This window comes from Lissotriton vulgaris, chromosome 9, assembly GCF_964263255.1.
Source record: "Lissotriton vulgaris chromosome 9, aLisVul1.2, whole genome shotgun sequence".
Taxonomy (NCBI): Eukaryota; Metazoa; Chordata; class Amphibia; order Caudata; family Salamandridae; genus Lissotriton; species Lissotriton vulgaris.
In genome coordinates, this window is record NC_141697.1 from 32354959 (window position 1) to 32370684 (window position 15726).

A 15726-nucleotide genomic window follows, 5' to 3' on the forward strand; every position below is an offset into this window, starting at 1 on the left:
ATAACTCAATAACATATCTACTACTCAAATTACTTCATATTTATACTATACTAATTTTCAACACTAATCCTTTATGGGTTCCGGAGTGGCGTGCTACTCGCCAAAAAAGCGCTTCAACACCCATCAGGGGTAACAAGTGCTATATGAATGCAAATCTTTCTTCCCCTTTTATCCATCCGCTATCCTTCTCACGCCAAGTAACACACTAATATCCACCACTGAAATTACCTCATATTTCACCATATTAATTCACCACTAATCCTTTATAGGCTCCCTGAATAGCATGCGTCAACAAGCGAGCGATAAATAAATACTAACCTTTGTCCTACTCTATCCTTCTGCTATCATTCCAAATCCAAATAACTGACTAACCTATCCCCCACTTAAAATGTACTTGCATGTTTCACTATACTAATTCAAAACTAATACTCTGTGGGTCCCGGAGTAGCGTGCTACCCGCCGAAAAAGCGCTTCGACGCCTCGTCAGGGGTAGTAAGCGCTATATAAATGCAATTAAAATACAATACAATACAATAACAGATTCTCATAGCAGGAATGACCCTTTTATTGAACCAGCGCCAACACTCAGCAACCCCTGCAGCTCTACTCCTCCTTGTGAGGACTGGAACAACCCGCTTGGAGAGAGGTATCAGCTTCCTGTGCCATGAGGACGACTGTGTCCTTCTCGCATGGACCTGTGATCTACCCAAGGTCTGGAGCTTCTGTCACCGCAGCCAGCCTCGTTCTCCATTCACTCCTGAGGCTCTTTGTTCTCTATGGTCAGCCTCCTTCTGCAGGTGCCTCATTTTACTACCTTCAGAAGAAATCATATCCCTCAGACACCGCCTACTAAAGAACCCGAGATTCACCCAAAAAGGAAAGCACACAGTCAACTAGAGCATTTCCAGGAATGCTCTCCAACTCACCGGGCTGGACTTCATCTCCATCAGGTTGTCCAGGATACGGGTGACGGGCAGGTTCTGTGGAGAAGAGAGATATAAGATGGTCATAAAGAATGCAAGACTGACTCTGAGAGGCAAGGCAGAAAATAAAAGGACCCCAAGGGAAGCGAGAAGAACAAGTTACTTACCTCCGGTAATGATATATCTGTAAGAGACATAGATTGGTTATAGATTCCTTACCTTAGAATTACCCCCAGGCATCAGACTGGATCCCGAGAATTTTTTTTCAGCAGTACCCCTGCGTGTCGAAAGGTGGTGTCGGTCGGCTCTGCATTCGTCTTTGGCGTCATGGTCGCCGGCATGACGTTGCGGTAGGTATTTAGATGTCGCCCTTGTGCGCTGATGTCAATTCTTTTACACAACATTCCACGCCAGAAGTGCAGAGCCATGCAAGACACTGACCACTGGTGCACAAAAACTAGGGCCCTGAAAGGAATTCACTGACCCTAGAAATCAGTTTGCAGAACAGGGAGGATGCGTGGGGCAGTAAAGAATCTATAACTAATTTATGTCTCTTGCAGATATATTGTTAGCGAAGATAAGTAACTTGTTTATCTGAAAGAGACAATTAGTTATAGATTCCTTACCTTAGAATAGATACTCCAGCAATACCAACCCCAGAGGTGGGTCTGCAAACCAAGTTCACACCAGAAATTCCTGGAGAACAGAACGACCAAAGCAGCCGTCTCTCCGGACTTGGCTGTCCAGGCAGTAGTGTTTGGTGATTGTGTGTAGAGATGCCCACGTAGCTGCCTGACAGATGTCATTAAGGGGGACTCCCCATCCCAAAGCAGTAGTAGCCGCTGTCGCCCTGGTGGAATGGGCGGGCAGACCCACTGGAGGTTCCTTCTTTGCCAAAGAGTAGCAAGCTTTAATGCACAAAAACGACCCACCTGGAGATGGTCCGTTTGAGCACGGCGACCTTTCTTGGCATCCACGTAGCCAACAAGGAACTGTTCATCTACCCGGAAGGAATCATTTGGTGTGATCCAAGTAGAAGGAAAGCGTACGTTTTGGATCCAGACGGTGGAGCCTCTCTTTCTCCTTAGAAAAATGCGGAGGCAGAAAGAAGGTGGGCAAAGTGATGGTTTGACTAATGTGAAAGGAAGAAACCACCTTGGGAAGAAAGGAAGGTCTAGTTCTGAGGACGACCTTGTCTGGATGAACAGCCAGAAAGGGAGGCTTGGAAGAAAGTGCTTGAAGCTCACTCACACTGCGAGCAGAGGTGATGGCAATGAGAAAGGCAGTCCTTAAAGCAAGAAGTCTGTGAGGACAGTTATGAAGCGGCACAAAGTGAGCGCACATCAGATAGGTAAGAACCAAACTCAAGTCCCACGGAGGCATTACGAAGGGAACAGGAGGAAAAAGATGAGTAATGCCCCTAAGAAATATATGTACAACAGGGGAATTGAAAAGGGAAGGCTAATCAGGAAGCCTAAGAAAGGCTGAAATGGCTGAAAGATAGCCCTTAAGAGTGCCCAGAGAGGAGCTCTGCTGGGCCAAAGGAAGGAGGAACAAGAGAACCTCAGAAAGAGGGGCAGGAAGGGGATCCATAGCCTTTGCTGCGCACCATGCCACAAATGTGTTCCATCTGCAGACATACGCGATCTTAGTGGAGGGACGCCTGGCTGCCAAGAATACATTACAGACTTTGGGAGGAAGGTCAAAGGCTGTAAACTGTCGACGCTTAATCTCCACGCAAGGAAGAGGAGGCCGGATGGGTTCAGGTGGAGGACCGTCCCCTGCTGCTACGACAGAAGATCCTCTGAAGAGGCAGTCGGATCGGAGCATCGCTGGCCATGTTCAAGAGCTCGGGTTACCAGACTCTTCGTGCCCAGTACGGAGCCACAAGAATTACTTGGGCCCGGTCGCGCTTGATCTTCTTCAGCACTCTGAGCAGAAGTGGTATAGGCGGAAAGGCATATAGAAGACTGCAACTCCACTCGCGACGAAAAGCATGGCCTAGCGAGTGCCGCCTTGGAAATTCCAACGTGCAGAATGCTGCCATTGCGCATTCTCTTCAGTGGCAAATAGATCTAACCAAGGTTCTCTCCATTGCTGAAAGGGACCTTGCGCAACCTCAGAGAGAAAACTCCATTCGTGATCCATCAGGCACCTGCGGCTGAGTTCGTCCGCCCTGGCGTTCAGTGAACCTGCCAGGTGTTGAACCACCAGGGATGTGCCCTGATGTTCCAGCCATGTCCAGAGATGGAGAGCCTCCTGACAAAGGGTCCACGAACCCACCGTGCCCTGTTTGTTGCAGTAACACATGGCGGTGGTGTTGCCCGTGAACACCTGCACTACTCTTCTCCGGAGAGAGGGAAGGAATGCTTTTAGTGCAAGACGGATCGCCTGAAGCTCCAGAAGGTTGATGTGGAGCCCAGACTCCGCCAGAGACCAGAAGCCTCTGATCTCCACCTCTTCCATGTGGCCGCCCCATCCCAGCAGTGATGCATCTGTCACCACTGAGAACTCTGGTTGGGGAAGGGAGAGGGATCTGCTGTTGACCCAATTCAGGTTTGTTAGCCACCCCTGCAATTGACGTGCAGTGCCCTCCGAGATCTGGAGGCAATCAGACAGATTCCCCTGATGCTTTGCCCACTGGAACTTTAGGTCCTACTGCAGAGCCTGCATATGCCACCTGGCATGATCTACCAGCAGGATGCAGGAGGCCATGAGGCCCAGCAGCCTCAGGGTCATTCTGACAGAAACCCGGGATAGAGGCTGAAAGATTGTAATCATAGCCCGAATATCCTGGACTCGCTGTTCGGGAGGATAAGCCCAAAACTGTGTTGTGTCCAGAACCACTCCAATGAAGAGGGGCTTCTGAGAGGGAGTCAGATGTGATTTCGGCACGTTGACAGAGAACCCCAGCGAATGCAGGAGGTCCGCCGTAGTCTGGAGGAGAGAGACAACAGCCTAGGGTGAGCCTGCCTTCAACAGCCAGTCGTCGAGATAGGGGAAGACTGGAAACCCTGATCTGCGCAGATGAGCTGCGACCACCGCCATCACTTTCGTGAACACCCGAGGGAAGCTGGTAAAACCAAAGGGGAGCACGGTAAACTGAAAGTGCTTGTGGCCTACCATGAACCGCAGGTAATGCCGGTGGGCCGGCAGGACAGGGATGTGAAAATAAGCGTCCTGCAAGTCCAACACTACCATCCAGTCTTCAGGGTCCAGGGCAGACAGGACCTGAGCTAGTGTCAACATTTTGAACTTCTCCTTTCGGAGGAAGTAGTTGACATTCCTGAGAGCCAAGATTGGACACCAGAAAGTGGTGGGAATAGCAACCACAACCTACTTCTGGGACAGGAACTCGCTCGATGGCTCCCTTGGCCAAGAGAGCCGAAACTTCCTGTTGGAGAAGGGCCAGATGATCCTCCGACATGCGATGGCACTGAGGTGGCATGAATGGAGGGGTAGTCTTGAAGGGGAGGGAGTAGCCCCTTCGGACTATTTGCAAAACCCACCTGTCCGACGTGATGGTGCGCCAGTGGGGGAAGATGATGGCGAATCCTGCCACCCACTGGCGATTGGTGGCCCTGAAAGGTTGGACTAGGAGGGTTTGGAGGCTGCTGCAGAGGAGGATGTGGTGTAAGGGCCCGCCCGCGGGCCACCAGAACCACGGCATTGGTTCTGACGTCCCTGGCCACGCAGGTGCTGAACAGCTTGCGCTGGGCTGTGGCTCTGCGCCGGATGTGGCAGGGCACCCCTTCCGTAGCCACGAAAGGGGTGAAAGGCAGACTGCATAGGGCGGGTGGTGGAGAGGTCCAAGGACCTGGCCGTAGCCCAGAAGTCTTTATATCGCTCCAGCATGCAGTCTGTCTTGTCGCCGAATAGGCAACGGCCATCAAAGGGCATGTCCAAAGGAGGGGATTGGACATCCCCTGAAAAAACAGTCAACCACAGCCAGGGTAGTGTTGAAGGGCTACCGACGTGGATATTGTCCTGCCTAGTGAGTCTGGGGTATCCAGCCCACAGCGGATGGTAAACTTTGCTGCGTCTTTCCCTTCGGCAACTGTACGGGAGAGTACGGCCGGGGCCTCCTCCGGGCACTTGGGCAGCACTTGCACCACCGTATCCCACACAGAGTGGGTGTAACGGCCCAACAGACAAGCAGTGTTTACCGACCGCAGTCCCAGGCTGGAGGAAGAAAACATCTTCTACCCAAGATGGTCCAGCTTTTTGGATTCCCTATCAGGTGGTGCGTTTGGGCATGCGCCTTTGGAGGTGGAGGCTTGTACCACCAAGCTCTCAGGGGTGGGGTGTTGGGAGAGGAATGTGGGGTCGCCCGGGGCCGGGCGGTGGCGTCGGGCCATCATCCAATCCATAGGAGCCCATGTGTTTGGCCTGGACCAGGTGCCCAAAAGGATGTCTGTTAGGGCTTTATTAAACGGTAGCAGGGGCTCTGAAAAGCACGCTGCCGGTTGAAGCACCTCTGTCAGGAGGTTAGTCCTGACTGCAAACGTAGGGCGCTCAAGGTTGAGAGCCTCGGCCTCCCTACGCAACACCACTGCATAAGACGCTCACTCCTCCGTAACCACGGTAGGAGGAGACAACATGACATGGTCTGGTGAGGTATCGAGACCACTGGCTTCCCCCAGTTCTGCTCTCCAGTCCGGTTCGTAGCCCAACTGGTCAGTTAAACTGTCTGCAGCCCCCGCCCAGTACTCCTCACCCTCCTCTGGTTGCCAATGTGGTCCAAAAGAGCCAGGGTAGAACATGGGCACAAAAGTACCCGTCGGATTCGGATGCGGCGTCTGTCGACGCCGGTCCGGCTTAGTGTCTACATCGAGGTGGAGGCCAGGGTCGACGCCGGCTGGGGACACAATCGGCGTCGGCTGCGGACATGGTGCTGGTGGAATCGGAGCCGGGGGAGGTTTAATCAGGTTGACCGACACCGATCCGGATCCAGGCCTGGATCCAAGGGTACCCTGCAGTGCTGGGGCCGGAGCCGCCATTGTTGAAGGCACAGGGCCCCCAGCCGAATCCACGGGGCCTGAAGGCGTTTCGGCGGAGTCGAGCTACCCAAAGATGGCATTCATCGCTTCGATAAAATTGGCGAAGCTGGGCAGGGGTTGCTCCAGGTCCCAGGAAGGAATGGAAACTCTGAGTCGACCCTTCGCGGGAGGGGCACTGCCCGCATCCCTCGAAGTCGAGAAGCGACAATGCTTCTTCAACTTCTTCTTGTGCTTCGACTTACCTGAGGAGTGCGAAGACTTGGAAGAAGACTGGTGGTGGTGGTTCCGCGACCGGTCCCTCAACCTCCCACGCGACCAGGACCTCGAACGGCGTGGAGCCGGCTGCCGGGCATCGAGAAGCTTTCGGGACCGCTCCTGCAAAGACTTCGGATTCATGGTCTGGCAGTCGAAGCACGACTTGGGGTCTTGGTCATGCTCCAAGCAAAACAGGCACACTCGGTGCGGATCCGTCACCGACATCAGTCGCTACAGGAGCCGCAAGCCTTAAAACCGGGTATCCCTGACGTGAACTAGGAGTTGAAGACTCAAAAACTGTGTCGACAAAAGTCACCAAAAAGTCAGTCAAAAAGTGACTGGTGGTACCGCTCTCTCTGGATCAGCAATGGCTGCACGAAAAAAGAAAGAACTGACGTCAGTGCGCGAGGGCGGTGTCTAAGTAGCTACCGCGACGTCATCCTGGCGACTACAACACCAATGACGAAAGCAGAGCTGACCGATGCCACCTTTTGATGCACAGGGGTACTGCTGACGAAAAATTCTCCGGATCCAGTCTGATGCCTGGGGGTAATTCTAAGGTAAGGAATCTATAACTAATTGTCTCTTTCAGATGCAAGCAGGAAGGATTGGTTTAGTTATGGAGGGGGAGCCTGCAGTCTACTCAAACTCATGTAGTACACAAGGAAGATGGCAGATGGTGAAAGGCAGCAACAGCACAGAAGAGAAAGAGAAAGGCATGCCAAGGTCCTTTGGGGAGAGAGGACAAGCAGAAGGGAAACAAGCATTTACAATGCAACGGTCTCGCCTTTGCAAAAGTTAGCGCTTTTGGCATTGTAAATGACAAATGTTTTATTTATGTGTTGGTTTTGGAAACAGATAAATAAATGGCATTGTCATGAGCAGTAGAGAGTGAGTAGTAGAGAGAGAGTAGTAGAGAGAGTAGTAGTGAGTAGTAGAGAGAGTAGTAGTGAGTAGTAGAGAGTGAGTAGAGAGTAGTAAGTGAGTAGTAGAGTGTGTAGTAGAGAGTAGTGAGTGTGTAGTAGAGAGTAGTGAGTGTGTAGTAGAGAGTAGTGAGTGTGTAGTAGAGTGTGTAGTAGAGTGTGTAGTAGAGAGTGTGTAGTAGAGAGTGTGTAGTAGAGTGAGCAGTAGAGACTAGTGAGTGTGTAGTAAAGTGGTGAGTGTGTAGTAGAGTGGTGAGTGTGTAGTAGAGAGGTGAGTGTAGTAGAGTGTGTAGTAGAGTGTGTAGGAGAATGTGTAGTAGGGAGTGTAGTAGAGTGTGTAGTAGAGAGTGTGTAGTAGAGAGTAGTGAGTGTGTAGTAGAGAGTGTGTAATACAGAATGTGAAGTAGAGAGATTGAAGTAGAGAGATTGAAGTAGAGAGATTGAGGTAGAGAGATTGAATTAGAGAGATTGAGGTAGAGAGATTGAAGAAGAGAGTGTGGAGTAGAGAGTGTGGAGTAGAGAGTGGAGAGTCTGTAGTAGAGTGTAGTAGAAAGTAGTGAGTGTGTAGTAGAGTAGTAGAGAATGTGTAGTAGAGTAGTAGAGAGTAGTAGATGGTGTGTAGTAGAGGGTGTGTAGTAGAGGGTGTGTAGTAGAGTGTGTAGTAGAGCGTGTGTGTAGCAGAGTGTGTAGTAGAGTGTAGTAGAGTGTAGTAGAGTGTGTAGTGTAGAGTGTGTAGTAGAGAGTGTGTAGTAGAGAGTGTGTAGTAGAGAGTGTGTAATGTAGAGTGTGTAATGTAGAGTGTGTAATGTAGAGTGTGTAATGTAGAGTGTGTAATGTAGAGTGTGTAGTAGAGTGTGTAGTAGAGTGTGTAGTAGAGTGTGTAGTAGAGAGTGTAGTAAGTAGTGACTGTAGTAGATAGTGTGTAGTAGAGAGTGTCTAGTATAGAGTGTGTCGAAGAGAGTAGTGGCTGTAGTAGTGAGTGTGTAGTGAGTGTGTAGTAGAGTGTGTAGTAGAGAGTAGTGACTGTAGTAGAGTGTGTAGTAGTGTGTAGTAGAGAGTAGTGACTGTAGTAGAGTGTGTAGTACAGTGTGTAGTAGAGAGTAGTGACTGTAGTAGATAGTGTGTAGTAGAGAGTGTCTAGTATAGAGTGTGTCGAAGAGAGTAGTGGCTGTAGTAGTGAGTGTGTAGTGAGTGTGTAGTAGAGAGTAGTGACTGTAGTAGAGAGTGTGTAGTAGTGTGTAGTAGAGAGTAGTGACTGTAGTAGAGTGTGTAGTACAGTGTGTAGTAGAGAGTAGTGACTGTAGTAGAGAGTGTGTAGTAGAGTGTGTAGTAGAGTGTGTAGTAGAGAGTAGAGTGCGTAGCAGAGAGTAGTGACTGTAGTAGAGAGTGTGTAGTAGAGTGTGTAGTAGAGAGTGTGTAGTAGAGTGTAGTAGAGAGTAGAGTGCGTAGCAGAGAGTAGTGACTGTAGTAGAGAGTGTGTAGCAGAATGTGTAGTAGAGAGTAGTGACTGTAGTAGAGAGTGTGTAGTAGAGAGTGTGTAGTAGAGAGTGTGCAGTGATTTGAGTTTTACATCAAATTAAAAACGGGAACGGAACAAACTCATCCTATACATTATTGTGGTAGGTGCCCACGCATATAGGGTTAAATGATGCGTTAGATGCCAAAGGTCCCACCAACACGCTTCCTTTATGATAGGAGAATGCCCAACATCGCGGAGATTTGCTCTCTGTTCTTCCCGGATATTTGTATTTTCAAATGTATAATGTTATCCTGCTAAACGAAGACGATGCTCAAACTATAAAAGAAGAGGGTTTCACAGATATGTTAGTCCTTCCGGGCAAACGAAATGACCCAAAGAAAGATCAAGTGACAGTTTAGAGCTCCAAGTGAGTCTTAATAAAATCAGTGTCTGGAACGCATAGCATCAAAAAACGAGCGGGGCATCAAACTGCAGTGTCATTCAATCAAAGCTTCAAGGCTTCTGAGCGCTAGCCGAGAATTATTTTTTGTGAAGCACTAATCACTGTGGAAGGTGCCCCTGCTATCCCAGATGTGAGAAGTCAGTCTGATATGAAAATAAGCAGTATTTGGAATGAATGTATTTGGCAGGGGGAAGGTGGGGCGGCGCAAGACCGTACTGACGAGTGAACAGGAGCCATTTTGTACCGAGTGATTCTGCCTGTGTGCATGTAGACAAACCAGGCAGCAGCATGAGCATGTGATTCGGTAAAATAACAAGCATTTACAATGCAATGGTTTTGCCTTTGTTAAAGTTAGAGCTATTGGCATTGCTCTTGACTCTCTGAAGCTCCACTCTGCACTCTGAAGCTCCACTCTGAAGCTCCACTCTGAAGCTCCACTCTGAAGCTCCACTCTGAATCTGAACTCTGAAGCTCCACTCTGAATCTGCACTCTGAATCTGCACTCTGAAGCTCCACTCTGAAGCTCCACTCTGAAGCTCCACTCTGAAGCTCCACTCTGAAGCTCCACTCTGAAGCTCCACTCTGAAGCTCCACTCTGACTCTGCACTCTGAAGCTCCACTCTGAAGCTCCACTCTGAAGCTCCACTCTGCACTCTGAAGCTCCACTCTGAAGCTCCACTCTGAAGCTCCACTCTGAAGCTCCACTCTGCACTCTGAATCTGCACTCTGAAGCTCCACTCTGCACTCTGAAGCTCCACTCTGAAGCTCCACTCTGAAGCTCCACTCTGAAGCTCCACTCTGAAGCTCCACTCTGAAGCTCCACTCTGCACTTTGAAGCTCCACTCTGCACTTTGAAGCTCCACTCTGCACTTTGAAGCTCCACTCTGAATCTGCAGCTCCACTCTGAATCTGCAGCTCCACTCTGCACTCTGAAGCTCCACTCTGCACTCTGAAGCTCCACTCTGAATCTGAACTCTGAATCTGCACTCTGAATCTGCACTCTGAAGCTCCACTCTGAAGCTCCACTCTGAAGCTCCACTCTGAAGCTCCACTCTGAAGCTCCACTCTGAAGCTCCACTCTGAAGCTCCACTCTGAAGCTCCACTCTGAAGCTCTACTCTGAAGCTCTACTCTGCACTCTGAAGCTCCACTCTGAAGCTCCACTCTGCACTCTGAAGCTCCACTCTGAAGCTCCACTCTGCACTCTGAAGCTCCACTCTGAAGCTCCACTCTGCACTCTGAAGCTCCACTCTGAAGCTCCACTCTGAAGCTCCACTCTGAAGCTCCACTCTGAAGCTCCACTCTGAAGCTCCACTCTGAAGCTCCACTCTGAAGCTCCACTCTGAAGCTCCACTCTGAAGCTCCACTCTGAAGCTCCACTCTGAAGCTCCACTCTGCACTCTGAAGCTCCACTCTGCACTCTGAAGCTCCACTCTGCACTCTGAAGCTCCACTCTGCACTCTGAAGCTCCACTCTGCACTCTGAAGCTCCACTCTGAAGCTCCACTCTGCGCTCTGAAGCTCCACTCTGAACTCTGAAGCTCCACTCTGAATCTGCACTCTGAAGCTCCACTCTGAAGCTCCACTCTGAAGCTCCACTCTGAAGCTCCACTCTGAAGCTCCACTCTGAAGCTCCACTCTGAAGCTCCACTCTGAAGCTGCACTCTGAAGCTGCACTCTGAAGCTGCACTCTGAAGCTCCACTCTGAAGCTCCACTCTGAAGCTCCACTCTGAAGCTCCACTCTGAAGCTCCACTCTGAAGCTCCACTCTGCACTCTGAAGCTCCACTCTGAAGCTCCACTCTGAAGCTCCACTCTGAAGCTCCACTCTGCACTCTGAAGCTCCACTCTGAAGCTCCACTCTGCACTCTGAAGCTCCACTATGAAGCTCCACTCTGCACTCTGAAGCTCCACTCTGAAGCTCCACTCTGAAGCTCCACTCTGAAGCTCCACTCTGAAGCTCCACTCTGAAGCTCCACTCTGAAGCTCCACTCTGAAGCTCCACTCTGCACTCTGAAGCTCCACTCTGAAGCTCCACTCTGAAGCTCCACTCTGAAGCTCCACTCTGAAGCTCCACTCTGAACGGTCAGACTCCAAAAATCGGCCCTAATCACAATAGTATTATTTCACCTGCGTGAATATAAGTCTTTGAAATTCTGGCCAGTGGTAATACACACAAGTAATATAAAATTGTTGTTCCAAAGAGCATTAAATGGAAATAAAACAAGTACCAGACCCATTGACGCCTGCACCTTAAAAGTGAAACTGACTGAAGCAAGCGCCAGGGCCACGTTGAAAAAAAAAGCCACACACATTAGATGCAGTCAAGGCGCGCTCACGAGGTCAGAAGGCACTCCACAGGAACAACTACCAGACACATTGTTTCATTTCACTCTGAAAGTGCAGGCGTCAAAGTGAAACTGACTAAAGGAAGCGCACAGCCCATTAGATGCAGTCAAGGCGCGCTCAGGAGGTCAAATCTCCAAAGGAGAAGCTCGTGACAGCCTGACTACAGCAGAAAAAGCTCGTAACAGTCTGATGTCCACAATATTCCCAGAAAAGTGGCAACATAAGTTGTCTCGCATAGACAGCAAAAGCTTCGCTTTTGCTTTCGTCTAGGCGAGACCTAAAAATGAGACAAACTTAGGTGGTGCTAAACACAATCTACTGCAAGGGTCCAAAATGAAGTGCATGTCAAAGGGTAGGTGCCATTTTGTGATACAAGGACCCCGCTGTGGGATGCTATCCCCACCTACACACACCAAGTACAGAGCTTCTGCTTCAAAAGGACAATCAAAGCCCACCCTAAGAGCATACCCTCCGTAGGTCAAGAGTCGCAATGAGGTGGTTAATTTGCAACGCTGCGCTGCATACATTTCGCTCTCATTCATTTCTTTATTGATCTATTTTTATTTCAAACAATGACATGTTTAAGGGAAGAGCCTGCAATGCTGGCACGTGGGGACATTGGGAGGGAAGCGACTGCTGGGGCGATCACCTGGCTTCAGGTAGAGAATGAGGGTGAATGGAACCTGCAAGAAATGGGGTAAGGACCACCACATAGAGAAAGCATGGTGGGTAGGTTACTGCATGTATCCGTTTTCACACTGGCTTAGGCACTATCGCGCCCCTGTGGATACCACTGGCCCTTCAGTACTCCTGACTCTACTGCAGTAGACTAGGGAGCAGGCAGAGGATTGCAGCTCACATAGAACCAAGGCCAAAGTCTAACCCTAGCCACAAGTTATCAAAGAACAGGTCTACACACAGAGAGAAGGTAGGAGAGTTAAAATAATGACCAACTAGAAGGTCCTGCCACTTCGGGGGTCGATACGACCCTCTGACACCTGCACGGTAAAGCACCGGATTACAACATTAAAAGAATCTCTGGAAAACATACTCCCATTGGCCAGAGTTTCGGAAGACTCTGCAGTCTACAGAGCTCAATGGTCTCTTCATCTTTACTATGAGGTTTAAGTCCCAAGTTCTAGCCAGGTTGGTTTGAGTACTGGGCGGAGGGGAACAGGGACCAGTCTGCTGACTCTAATGTAGTGCCCTGTAGTCTGAACCTACAGAGAGGATTGGGCCAAAACTGTGGCAAACGCCCAAAACACAAACGTCTTCCACTCAAAAGTTCCTAGGAACCCCAGCCACTGAAAGGGGGTTCTTGTTACCAGGGAAACAGATAAAGTACGAATTGACATTATGTCTTTTGCACCCGGGACTCCATGCACCACTCTTGGTGAAGGGGAACCGGACACAGCCAAGGTGATCAGTGGTGACTCAAAAGGATATTGCCCTGGGTGCCTGGCTCTCCCTTGTAGTTGGCACCCACTTGGTATGTGGCCTCCTAGTCTGAAATAGCCAGATGCAGCTTCATGTTTTAATTGGTGGAGGGACTGGAGGCATCCAATGAACGACTTAGCAACCATCTGGATGGGGGGAGGGCATTGTGCATTATGGGTTGATTAACCACAAAAGCTGTGTTAAGTTCAGCTGGTGAGCTGTAAAGTTCCTGTGTTACCATCAGCTGGTGAGTTGCAAAGTTCCTGTGTTAGGTTCAGCTGGTGAGTTGTAAAGTTCCTGTGTTAGGTTCAGCTGGTGAGTTGTAAAGTTCCTGTGTTAGGTTCAGCTGGTGAGTTGTAAAGTTCCTGTGTTAGGTTCAGCTGGTGGGTTGTAAAGTTCCTGTGTTAGGTTCAGCTGGTGAGCTGTAAAGGTCCTGTGTTACCTGCAGCTGGTGAGTTGTAAAGTTCCTGTGTTACCATCAGCTGGTGAGTAAAGTTCCAGTGTTACCGTCAGCTAGTGAGTTGTAAAGTTCCTGTGTTACCGTCAGCTGGTGAGTTGTAAAGTTCCTGTGTTAGGTTCAGCAGGTGAGTTGTAAAGTTCATGTGTTACCATCAGCTGGTGAGTTGTAAAGTTCCTGTGTTAGGTTCAGCAGGTGAGATGTAAAGTTCCTGTGTTAGGTTCAGCTGGTGAGCTGTAGAGTTCCTGTGTTACCTTCAGCTGGTGAGTTGTAAAGTTCCTGTGTTACCGTCAGCTGGTGAGTTGTAAAGTTCCTGTGTTACCATCAGGTGGTGAGTTGTAAAGTTCCTGTTTTACCTTCAGTTGGTGAGTTGTAAAGTTCCTGTGTTACCCTCAGCCGGTGAGTTGTAAAGGTCCTGTGTTACCGTCAGCTGGTGAGTTGTAAAGTTCCTGTGTTACCGTCAGCTGGTGAGTTGTAAAGTTCCTGTGTTACCGTCAGCTGGTGAGTTGTAAAGGTCGTGTGTTACCGTCAGCTGGTGACTTGTAAAGTTCCTGTGTTACCTTCAGCCGGTGAGTTGTAAAGTTCCTGTGTTACCATCAGCTGGTGAGTTGTAAAGTTCCTGTGTTACCTTCAGCTGGTGAGTTGTAAAGTTCCTGTGTTACCGTCAGCTGGTGAGTTGTAAAGTTCCTGTGTTACCATCAGCTGGTGATTTGTAAAGTTCCTCTGTTGCCTTCAGCTGGTGAGTCTCCTGATGCATTCTAGCCCGTAGCTGGGACCGACGCTCTCTCCCTCCCTGGGGCCACGAGTACCTTCATCAAAGACCTCTCAAGTCTTACAATGTTTCAAACCATTCAATAGCTGTGATTAGATTTCTCACCGCCCATACACACTGTTCATGAGCTCACCTCCCATACACACTGTTCATGAGCTCACCTCCTGTACACACTGTTCATGAGCTCACCTCCCATACACACTGCTCATGAGCTCACCTCCCATACACACTGTTCATGAGCTCACCTCCCAGACACACTGCTCATAAGCTCACCGCCCATACACACTGTTCATGAGCTCACCTCCCATAAACACTGTTCATGAGCTCACCTCCCATACACACTGTTCATGAGCTCACCTCCCATACACACTGTTCATGAGCTCACCTCCCATACACACTGCTCATGAGCTCACCTCCCATACACACTGCTCACGAGCTCACCGCCCGTACACACTGCTCATGAGCTCACCTCCCGTACACACTGTTCATGAGCTCACCTCCCGTACACACTGTTCATGAGCTCACCTCCCGTACACACACTGCTCATGAGCTCACCTCCCATACACACGGTTCATGAGCTCACCTCCCATACACACTGCTCATGAGCTCACCTCCCAAACACACTGCTCATGAGCTCACCGCCCGTACACACTGCTCATGAGCTCACCTCCCGTACACACTGCTCATGAGCTCACCTCCCGTACACACTGCTCATGAGCTCACCTCCCGTACACACTGGTCATGAGCTCACCTCCCGTACACACTGTTCATGAGCTCACCTCCCATACACACTGCTCATGAGCTCACCTCCCATACACACTGCTTCTGGGCTCACCTCCTATACACACTGTTCATGAGCTCACCTCCTATACACACTGTTCATGAGCTCACCTCCCATACACCCACTGCTCATGAGCTCACCTCCCATACACACTGTTCATGAGCTCACCTCCCATACACACTGCTCATGAGCTCACCGCCCATACACACTGTTCATGAGCTCACCTCCTATACACACTGCTCATGAGCTCACCTCCCATACACACTGCTCTTAAGCTCACCTCCCATACACACTGTTCATGAGCTCACCTCCCGTACACACTGCTCTTGAGCTCACCTCCCATACACACTGCTCTTAAGCTCACCTCCCATACACACTGCTCAGGAGCTCACCGCCCATACACACTGTTCATGAGCTCACCTCCCATACACACTGTTCATGAGCTCACCTCCCATACACACTGTTCATGAGCTCACCTCCTGTACACACTGTTCATGAGCTCACCTCCCGTACACACTGTTCATGAGCTCACCTCCCATACACACTGTTCATGAGCTCACCTCCCATACACTATTCATGAGCTCACCTCCCATACCCACTGTTCATGAGCTCACCTCCCGTACACACTGTTCATGAGCTCACCTCCCATACACACTGTTCATGAGCTCACCTCCCGTACACACTGTTCATGAGCTCACCTCCCGTACACACTGTTCATGAGATCACCTCCCATACACACTGCTCAGGAGCTCACCGCCCATACACACTGTTCATGAGCTCACCTCCCGTACACACTGTTCATGAGATCACCTCCCATACACACTGCTCAGGAGCTCACCGCCCATACACACTGTTCATGAGCTCACCTCCCATACACACTGCTCATGAGCTCACCTCCCATACACACTGT

The 15726-nt window shown here is 50.0% G+C and overlaps 1 protein-coding gene across 1 annotated transcript in view; it reads right to left on the reverse strand.

Moving 5' to 3' along the window:
• SCFD1 (sec1 family domain containing 1) overlaps positions 1–15726 on the reverse strand; it is a 709689-nt gene that overhangs the window by 120439 nt on the left and 573524 nt on the right. Inside the window, exon 20 of the mRNA XM_086936984.1 lies at positions 927–980. Coding sequence (XP_086793110.1) covers positions 927–980 — 54 coding nt within the window. The remainder of the gene's footprint in view (positions 1–926; positions 981–15726) is intronic.